General features: G+C 35.7%; 1 protein-coding gene across 2 annotated transcripts; it reads left to right on the top strand.

Annotated features, from left to right (window-relative positions):
- Positions 1 to 655: 655 nt before the first annotated feature.
- Positions 656 to 10,078, top strand: LOC589020 (transthyretin). 2 transcript variants are annotated; one of them, XM_788678.5, is made up of 7 exons: positions 656 to 753; positions 1,792 to 2,773; positions 3,209 to 3,399; positions 4,594 to 4,695; positions 5,843 to 5,973; positions 6,946 to 7,081; positions 9,074 to 10,078. In XM_788678.5, exons 2-7 carry the CDS (start codon positions 2,635 to 2,637, stop codon positions 9,161 to 9,163), a joined length of 789 nt encoding a protein of 262 aa, XP_793771.2. In that variant the 5' UTR covers positions 656 to 753; positions 1,792 to 2,634; the 3' UTR covers positions 9,164 to 10,078. The 2 variants fall into 2 exon arrangements, with proteins under 2 accessions (XP_793771.2, XP_011682724.1); XM_011684422.2 differs by lacking the exon at positions 656 to 753 and having other exon boundaries at positions 2,664 to 2,777.
- Positions 10,079 to 10,726: the final 648 nt, after the last annotated feature.

Raw genomic sequence — 10,726 nt, 5'->3', positions numbered from 1 at the left:
TTACATTGTACACTACATTCACATATTAGTTTGAACTATCATATTCTTAAAGATCACATTGTTTTAGCTGATGCTCTGACACCCAACAGCATAATTGACGATCTCGTTTTGTCCATTTTTTTAGAATAACCCCTGAACCCCGTAACAATATTACTCCGGGAAGTGCCTGAAAATGCGCCGAATATGGTTCTAACATTGCAAATGCTTCCTAATCTGGGAGGGGGTCACAACCGGTCACAAGAGTAGGAAGCATGCATTTGCAATTTTGAATGGGATAAAGGTGGAAAGAGAGAGAGGAGAGATATGCTATATAGAGAGGATGGCTAAATAGGAAGAGAGAGAGAGAGAGAGAGAGAGAGAGAGAGAGAGAGAGAGAGAGAGAGAGAGAGAGAGAGAGAGAGAGAGAGAGAGAGAGAGAGAGAGAAAGAGATATGTGCGACAAATGAAAGAAACTAATGAGGAATTCATCAAGATTCAAGAGGATATATAAAACAAAACAACCACTGGCTTAAACGAACACAAGGTTCTATGTTTGCCCTCAAAAATCAAAATGAAGTAACAGAGTTAACTTCCAATTCAAAGAACTAACTAAATCCTCCGTTACATACCTAGCATTCATTTTGAACTGAGTACTAGTATATCATCCAAATTTTCAGCTACATAATTTCTTGAGATAAGGCTAGCTTGTTGTGGCTAGAGAGGAAACAATAACAAAGCAAAAGTGAAGCCGTTGTTCCTTTTCTAAAGTCTGAGGTAACTTAAATTGATATACATGATGATGTCGGTCCTTTTCAAAGCTTGATGATTTGTTTGGTTAAGATAAATGTTCATTTTATGCTTGTTAAAACTCCATGGTTCGATGATATTAGTCATTTTTGCTATACAGTCCCACGTGTTAAATGTTGTGTACCGTAGTTTATTCATTTTTTTTTCCTCGTAGGTTTTTATGCTCTTCTCTCATAAAGATAATTGTACATGATTTATAAAATGTTATACAAAATTACAAATACCGGTAGTCTTCACATAGGCCTAAATAAATTTGCAAGTGAACTTATACATGATTGATGGAAAAGAAAGATTGATGCGTTTACGCTATAGGCCTAGATCTACTACGCGTTTGGTTTATTTTTGTTTTTATTCATTTTCAAATTTGTTTTTTCTGTTAAGTCCTAGCGTTTATTTATAATATTCTGTTTGTCAGGTTTTATTCAATGTACTCCTAAAATATTTATGTAACTTACTAAATAGAGGTCTAGACTGGAGTCTACTGTCAATGTCTAGACTACTTATTATTCCTTTTCTTTATAAAATTATAGACAATCACATTATTTATAATGTCAATTATTGATATTATTATTAATATAGTCTAGTTTTGTTTTGTTTCCTGCTTCCTCTTCATCATGTTTCATTGATATATCTGTCTCATTCTTCCCCTTTTATCCGTTATTTTACTTCATGCCTTCAGTCCCATTTCTTTTAGTTCAATTATTCTGATGGTTAATTTTTTTTTAAAAGAAGTTAGTTCTATATACTTTTTGTTCTTATTTTGCTTTAGTGTGATATGAATGCAGACAGCAGCGCAACAATAATTATGAAGTTATGTGACTTCTCAGCATTGGAGCATAACAATCTATCTTTATATGTGCACAATAGTGGTATATTAGATCAGCTCTTTATTAGAATTTGTGTGGTTTTTCAAGTGGATACATAAAAATTGTAAATTTGTACTAATTAATGCATTATATTTCATCTATATTTGCTAATCATTTCTCTTTCTTTTTTTCAATCAAGGTGGTGAACTAAAAGGTTGAGTGATCCATCTTTTGATGAAGCAGTGTGTGTTTGAAGTATCAACTCAAGCTGGATAAGTTTTAACAGGCTGCAAGATTGATTCTTAGGAAGTATCACTGACTCGATCCATTGGTCTGTCTTGAATTTTGCATGATCTTTGGATGTGTACCCACACCTAAAACCACATCAGGGGAGTGGCAGAAACAATCCAACTTGGTGCACCATGGGAGAGACATAGTTGAGGCTGATACAATCCTGTAAGATCATTCAATTGATGAAAAAGGACCCTAGTTTGTTTGATGCAGTCAAATAGATGGCCATAGACATCTAGACATCTGAAGCCAAAATCCATCCTGTACAGACAAGAGGCTGCTGAAGCGTCCCTTGAAATTCTTCAGATTAACAGGAGTTGTAGGTTGCAGCTGATTCAAAGTGGTTGGCACAGTCACAAATCAACAGGACAAGCTAGTTGTAAAGGGTTGATTGACCCAAGACCAAGTCGCTTCAGGATATCTACTCCTAGTTTGTAAGCACAGTCATCTTACATAACACATGATCTGAACTGTGAGACTACGGAATGCACATATCTGCACTGCCTAGAGTAGCTACTCCTGCTAGACAGCGTACCTCAAGCTGGGCTACGGTAGACATCACTCAAGTCACAATATTGTTAAACTAAAAAGTGCCAAATTAGAACCTGTGCTTGCAGATCAATTTACCCCAACCAAATGTGCCTACCGGTACTCTAAAACAAAGTAGAATATATCAATCAATTCATTGGCTGGATCTTGGAATTGTGACACTGTTCTCTTGAAACTGAGAGTAAAGTGATCGTTATTCAGGATGATTGAGCAAGATTATGGAGAAGTCGTTTGTTTCCTGACAACAAGACAGTATCCTGAACGTATCGCTGGCAAGGAACCTGCTCTTAAACTAGCACAGAATGCATTCAGGAAAAGAACCAAGAAATATGAATTGTGCGGTAGGTCAGTCGAGAAAAAAAACTGTTTCCATTCTGTATTGGCCATTGATTATCTATCATTATTTATTTTTGCCAATTTGCATTTTTTTTAAACAGTAATTTTAAAAGAATGGATAACTAACCTACTTTATAATAAGTATTTTTGGAATTTTCTTTTAGAAATAAGTCAAAATTCCTCATTGGTAAGCATTGTAATGCCATTTCTGAAAGATCAAATTATGATAAGTCTGGCTACAGTGAACATACTTGCCCCCCTCCTTCTCCCCCTAAAATTTCAAAATAGAATCATACACATTTTAATCACAGCAAAAGTCTTGACAATTTTGCGAGTCTACCTACAAATAAGTTTTAGACTATTTTTAAATCACACTGGCTTTGTAGATCATTTCTCCTCAAAAGTAATTTTCGTACACGCTGTTTTTTTCTGTCTTTTAGATGATAAGCTGTACTTCAGGAAAGGCAGTAGATCTACCTCACAAAGAGTGGTACAAGCATCAGAAAGAGAGCGATTGTTCAAAGAGTTTCATGATTCTCCTTCTGGGGGTCACGGAGGATTGAACGTGACCTTCAGGAAGATATCACAGAGATATTATTGGAGGGGATTGATGTCTTATCTCAAAATCAAGGTGAAAATTGAATAAGATGAAAACAGAAAAGCATTAAATATGTTTTGTATTGAATAGTTAAAATGACTTCCTCGTCTTTGTCTTCATCGGTTACATGTCAACGTAATTTCACTTCCCATAACAATTTGGGGTGCAGACCATGACAAACTATTGGAAATTTATAAGGGCAGCTTTAAAACTTTTAAGGAAAACCTTTCTAGTAGTGTCAAAAAATGAAGACAAAAAAGAGAGGATATTTTGGTACAAATTGTTAGCTGACTAGTGAACTGTTGCCATACAATTTTTATAAATATTTCCATAATTTTCTGTTTTGTTTTGTTTTGTTGGTTTGTATGTACATTGTACATGTTTATCTATTTTGCTCTATTTCATTTGAATTTATTGTTGTGTTTTGTTTTTATCAGAGGGGGAGGGTCTCAGAGTGAAAACATAGAGAAGAAAACTGAAGATTTAAAAAAGTAATTGATATATAATTTTAAAATGTATTCTAGTAATCTTTAGATTTTTAAGTAGGGATTGTATGATTTTTTTTAAAAATGAATAGTCTATTGTTGTTGTTGTTAAAGGCTAATATATCTCATGATGCTACTTTCTACTCCACTAGTGTGAGAGCGAGCAAAGTTGTTGAGTAAGATAAATATAAGGTATTATTTTGATATAATAAATATTCCTGTTTATTTTATTGGTCATTTCAAATTCAATTTGGATATGTAACATTTATATGGTTATCAAAGGTGGAAACTACATGTATTTGGCGGCCAATAATTTTTTTTCATGATCAATAGAATGAAAAATTTGATCAAATATACAGGAATACCTTTTTTAATTTTTATTTACTGAGGAGTCCCCCCCCCCCCCCCCCAAAAAAAAAAAAAGAAGGGAAAAGCGAGAGAGAAAAGGGGGAAAAATTAAGAAAATGAATAATCATCAAACAAAATAAATCAAAATCAAAAATAATTATAATTATAATAATAGAGGAACAAAAATATTGATAGTCAAATAATTAAGTATAAATGGAATTTTCAAAAAGAATTCTCCATAGTAATGATAATAATAGCTTGTTCTTATGTAGCACTTTTCAGGACCGTATAGGCCCTCTCAAAGCGCTTAACAGATATAAACTTAAGTGTTACTCCGGTCATCGGATTCGGGCTAAATTACCCGCACACAATGTTTTTTTTTTTTTTTTCTCAGGTAAAACAGTGCCAAGTTTGTCAAAATAGAGAGCTATGGCCACATATGAAGGTAACATCTAAAGAACAGAAACAAGCAAAAAGGAAAACATCCTTGAAAAGAGTAAGTTGTTACACACATTTATATGAAATATGATATATTTAGTATTGTGTAGTTTTTATTTTAGAATGATTTATGTAATGATGCTTGGGTACAGTTGATTATGATCATTATCACCATTTAGGAACATTTTTACCATTGATCCCTCTAACATTGGGGAAAAGTCTGGATTGCTTTGGGGAAAATGTTAGCTGTGACTGATTATAAGACTAGCTGTACCAACTGGAAAAAAAGAAAATGGGGAGTTGTAAACGTGTAGAAGCCCTTAATTCTCATCTCTCAGCTCCTGCAGATGAAGGAAATGTTGCCCTCACGACTGTGGAGGTAAAATTCTAAGATAAATCGATTTTATAATAGAAATATTACTAGGTGAATCTAAGGAAAAAATGGGTGCTGCAGACTTTCTTAATGTTGGTCCCATATATTGACATTCATGTTGTATACAGTATAGTTGGAAGTGAAAACTAGTATTGTTGACACGATTCATTTAAATGATTTTTTGTACTGTTTACAAGTTTAGCTTGACACTTTAGCATAATAGCTTACATTTCTTGATAGTTTGTTTGATTGTTTGTTTTATTCTGTTCTGTATTTGTTCTTGTAAGTTTTAATGTTTTGTTCTGTTCTGTTTTTGTTTAATTTTGTAGTTTTGTTCATTTTGTGTTTGCTTTGTTGTTTGTTTTTTAAATAGATTATTTAGCCTGTTCAAGTTCGGCTTTGAGGCTAATTTTGTTTTTAGTAAGTCTCAGATTGGATGTTAGACCTCCGCCTCCAGTCTAAGTTGGTTTTTAAAACAAAATGAGAAAAATTATAAGGTCAACAAATCCATTAAAAATTAAGCCAAAGGTAACTAAGCTAAGAGCATTTGATTTATGAGGAAAAAGTGAACTATTGAAAAAATGTGACAATGTGTAAATCATATTAGGAGATAGATGTAGATCTATTTAGTCTATGTATTCATTGATTATTCAGGGTTTTTTTTTTCTAACTAAATTTGATAAATGTATCGATTTACAAGTAACAATAGCATGCACATCACACTAAATATTCCCATTATTCTATACAGGTGGTTGCTAAATCAGTTTTCACTGTATTTCCTCTTTGACTTTGGCTGTTTTTAATTTTCTCCTTCTCATTTTGTTCATGATAGACTGCAGGAGGAAAGCCAAACAGCCCTCTGACTAGCCATGTACTGGACACTGCTAGGGGTTCCCCTGCTGCCAATCTAAGAATAGAAGTCTACCACCTCATGGCTGGACAGTGGAAGAAGATTTCAGAAGGGTGAGATGAATTTTGCAGTTATAGAAAATATCCAGAAGTGTCAGAACGATATGTAGTGACTATCTCTTTGAAAGGTACCATATGTCCCTTTTGCAGCCAACCTCAAATTCTGTAGAACTTTGCAGGAATTATGAATATGTCATTTATGTCCTATCTGTGAAATTTAAACGTTAGCAGTGTCCTCATATTCAAATTATGCAAGGAAACCCGTTTACTTGCTAGACTTCACTATCAGACACTATTGAGTGACTGACTTGCTTTTTTTCTTCTTTGGTAATAACATACATGAAAAGAGTTGTAAAGGGTACATGAGCATTTGTCTACATCAATAACCCACTTCTTGTGATGGCCAAGATTAAACTGATTGAATCTTTGCGCAGCATAAAACGTATGACCATTCGGTACAATTGTCTGAAAATCAAGACTATTACTTTTGGGCTCTATAGCCCTAAAGTCGATTTGACAACTAATAGTCGTTATTTTCCCACTGGAAGACATTTTCAAGCCCCACCTTTTTTAGGGAAGTTCTAAAGTAGTATTATCTTTCAAATGCAGTTGGAATTTATCTTTTTCATTTGTTGGGCCTGCAAATGGGACATAGTACCTTTAAAGCAATATTAATGTTTTATTGATCATTCATATAAATCATATTTTTACAAACAATCGTAGGAGTGATTACAGCTAAAACAAAAAGAAAAATTTAAAAACAAAACATGTAGTGACTATCACTGTAACACCTGACAAGACTACATGTTTTTCCTGTGGCCAGGCTTGGGGCCAATCGGGTATAATACGACTACGGACAACGTGACTGCAGTATTTATGTGCGTGCAACATTGGCGAAACCGAAGCGTGAGGAGAACTTTGGTTTGTTTTGCGAACGCTAGCATGCGTTGACCGTTTACGTGCAGTTATCCCCAAAAAGTCTTCTTGCTACACCCCTTTAATTGAAAACCTATTTCATTTTAACAGACAAACCAACTCAGATGGCAGATGTCCTGGTCTCCTAACCATGGAGCAGTTCATCCCAGGAATTTACAAGATCTTGTTTGACACAGGCTCCTACTTCAAGGCAAACAACATCAAAGGCTTCTATCCGTTTGTAGAGGTGAGATATGCATGAAAATACAGGGAAACCTGTATGTAACGACCACTCAAGGTAGACAAGAGGAGTGGTCTTTGGAGAAAGGAGATCGTCTTTATGTTAAGGTTTCGATGAGAAACATGTAACAAGGGCAACATAAAAACGCTGTCTGTATAGATGTAGGTGGTCTTTCTATACAGTTAGTTGTCAAAGCAGGTTTCATTGCATTAAGACTTTAAAGGTTGGAACAAATTTTCTGACTATACAATCAAAGTTATTTACAATTTGGGTTCTTACATGGGAAATTAACTTGATTGGGTAATGATCAGAATATTTGTTCTAATCAGCTGTACCAATGAGATGAAACTCACCGAACACCTCTCAAGTCCTTGCTAAGGTTCTTCTTACTAAGATTCTTTAGCAGTAGACTGGATATTGCCTATTAATAATCATCTTTCATTTGACTAAGGGTCGATTTAGTATGGGCTAGAGGCATCTGTTCACATAGTTTGGTCAACTGTGTTTAATGCTACGGTCACAAAGGTTCGTACGAACGATAATTTCGTACGAATCTCCGTGTTTTTCCATTGTCTTCCCGAATTTCCATTGTCTGAAAATCGTTCGTACAGCGTTCGTAGCAGTTCGTAATGGCATTTGTGACCAAGTCTTTAAGTGGATATGGCGTATATTATTTACTTTTGTATTTTCCCAACAAAGCAATTTTCGCCATGTTGAACCAGAACTGTGTTGGCCAAATTCTGTATGTAGGCCTAGATAGCTCTGGTGTGAGCAAGCATGCTCCAGGAGTAGTTGTTAAGATGCCATTGCATGCTTGGCCCAGCTTGCTAGTATGCAGGCACCAACTCTTGTCAGTCTTAATTAAGGCTGTACACAACCGTGTAATGAGGTATCAAAGTACACTCCCAGGTTTACAAGCGAATACTCAAATATTCGGACGCCATGTTTTTTTTAAAATTTTAATTATTTAAAAAAAAAAAATTTTTTTGCCACCACCATATCACGGGAGCAGTATCCCGAAAACTCACGCAATTTTACTTCGAGTTGCAATTGAAGGCGCCGATTTAATAATAATAATAATAATAACAGTAAACAATGCTGTTTTAAAAACCAAAGATGGCAGAATAATCCATTTTCCTACCGAGTCCAAACAAAAATCCGAACATTTGGTTCCAGTTTCTCAGTACCTAGTGAGTTTGACAGTGATTGAGCTGGGAAACATTTCTACCGACAGTACCATGCCAGCGGCCGGCGCTCTCCCTGGCACGGGTAAGCGTCGGCCTGGATAGTGCCAGGTGACCAGGATTTTTGTTTTGTTTTTGCGGCCGAATATTCGAGTACGAGAAATCGTACTTGAGTAGTTGTCAACAGTGCGAGTACTCAAGTATTTGACTACTCGTCGCAGCCCTAGTCTTAATGCATCATAACAGAGGGTCTGAGTTGGAAGACTATACTGAGACCACACTCAATAGGCTCTCTACTGTTGCTGCTCCTGATGCAGCCAGCGACTGACAGAGTTAGGCTCTGCTCAAGAGTTTATGGAGCTGTGTTTAGGTGTCAAATTAGAGTCTGTGCCTGCAGACTACCAGCCCGCTAGATCATGAAGATGGAAAAGACAATATAGTCAATCCTGCTCTAGTGACCCCCTGTACTTAAAGACCAACTGCTTATAAAGACCACTCTTCTTGCCTCCCTGGAGCAGTCTTTATATGCAAGTTTCACTGTAGTAGATTGGACAGATGTGTTCTTTTAACATGACACTAAAGACATGCCACATGTTTTTTAAGACACCTAAAGCTCTAATATTCACCACTAATATTTCAAAAAAACAATTCAAGGAGGAGTTTCAATATTTATAGAACAGGGTAGCAGGGAATTGATAGTGCTTTAAAAAAAGTAGGCCTACTGTAATAACCCATTCTGCAGACCTGTGAGAAATGGTACTGCTGTAGTACAAGACTAATCCTCAACTGCCTTTCTTTTTATTCTTTACACTAGATTGTGTTTGAAATAGAAGATGTCAACCAGCACTACCACGTACCCCTGCTTCTTAGTCCCTTCTCCTACTCCACCTATAGAGGGAGCTGACTAGCCCTTGAGTCGCAACCAAAGCAGAAGAAGTTCCTCGGGAAATGGAAAAGGAAAGTTGAGAAATCAAAGTCAGCGGAAGGTGGCATTGGACCGGAGCAGCATAGAGACCTATTCAATGAAATAGCTGCTCTGCAGAGTAATCTATTTAGAGAATCGGTTGTCACTAAATAAATCAGGCTTTTATTTTTGCATATATCACTAATATCACCAGTGGTGTTTGTAGAGCATTGACACAGGCATTTTCTTTCATCAGGATGGGGGAGTGGATAGTTGAAGTAATCGCTGCCAATGATGGGCTATATTATTTGGTAACCAATATAATGACAAGGTTCAAATGTTGAACTTGTTTTTGCTTCTTGATTCTCTTAAGAAAGGTTTAATACTTGGGTGACTTGCAGGACTAGTAGCCCTGTGCATCTAGGTTAGGACTTGTATTTATGTGATACCAGAATAACGATTGTGTTACCATTATGATAATAGCATCAATAAGACAATATGGTTAGTTCATTTAAGAGACTTATGTACGTAAATTCAGTTTTCCAAACTCTAAAATCATGTCATAATTTGCATGTAGCAACATTTAGAACTGAAGGTTTCAATGATCCACCATTATCCCAATGATTGTAATGCATCCCAACTCCATTTCATTTTAAAGAATGAAGTTCTACTAAGTCATACTTTGAAAACTGTGTCGGTTGATTCTAAAAGATTAGGAGCTCCGATACTCAAATGAGTGTCATCAGTACCGGTAAGCTTTTCTTGCAGGGGGAGGGGGGGGGGGGGGGGGGTAAATCATTTTAAAATGTGTCGAGTTGTTGATAGTGCCATCAGATGATGTGAAATTTGTAAATTGTATATACAGTAATAAACGATCAAGGTATGGCATAATTCATTAAATTTACATCCTTTCTAGCTTTGTAATTGTGGTTTCCTTGAATTATACCAATTATAGTGTAAAATTATTTGAAAGCTTACAGAAGTATAGCATGCTATGCTAGAGCTATTAGATTTTCCCCTCTGTACCTCCCCTCCCCCTCTTTCTCACTCTCATTCTTTCTTTTTCAATCCAAGCAGTGTTGAAAATCAGCTCTACCTTTTAATCAAATTTACTTTCTTTATATGACAGCCAAATATTTGAGACAAAATAGTGTGAGATTAGTTCTTGTTGCAAATGGATTTTACAATTGATGTGAGAGTTATATTACCTGTAAAGTAGCAATACACCCAGCGCAGTAGAAGATATTCATACAGTAGTTGGGCTACCATATAAATCATCTTATTGTTCATCATTAAAAGGGAAAGTGCAAAGAAAGACGAGATGAAAAGAGAGAGAGGAGCAAGAAAAGGAGAGAGTTGCACAGGGGTAGAGAGAATAAAAATACCGTAGTCTTCATAATGACAAAAAATATCGCAGACATCATTTTCTTACACACATCCCATCTTTTCCTTTCCACTTTCAACAATTAACCATCTAAATTTTGATTTTTTAACTGATTATTTGTTAACAGAACGGGGGAATATGCCCATAGGCAAGGGTCCATGTAATCAGCCAGTTTACGG

This window comes from Strongylocentrotus purpuratus, unplaced genomic scaffold (genome assembly GCF_000002235.5).
Source record: "Strongylocentrotus purpuratus isolate Spur 01 unplaced genomic scaffold, Spur_5.0 spur5_scaffold_11, whole genome shotgun sequence".
Taxonomy (NCBI): domain Eukaryota; kingdom Metazoa; phylum Echinodermata; class Echinoidea; order Camarodonta; family Strongylocentrotidae; genus Strongylocentrotus; species Strongylocentrotus purpuratus.
The sequence above is the reverse complement of the archived record's forward strand: the minus strand, read 5'-3'. Positions and strand labels throughout refer to the sequence as shown.

Bases quoted from the DNA above. Each gene is read 5' to 3' on its own strand.
- LOC589020 (XM_788678.5), top strand. From the start codon at position 2,635: ATGATTGAGCAAGATTATGGAGAAGTCGTTTGTTTCCTGACAACAAGA. The intron at 3,400-4,593 runs GTGAAAATTGAA...TTTTTTTCTCAG, and splicing joins TGTCTTATCTCAAAATCAAG to GTAAAACAGTGCCAAGTTTG. The intron at 4,696-5,842 runs GTAAGTTGTTAC...TGTTCATGATAG, and splicing joins GGAAAACATCCTTGAAAAGA to ACTGCAGGAGGAAAGCCAAA.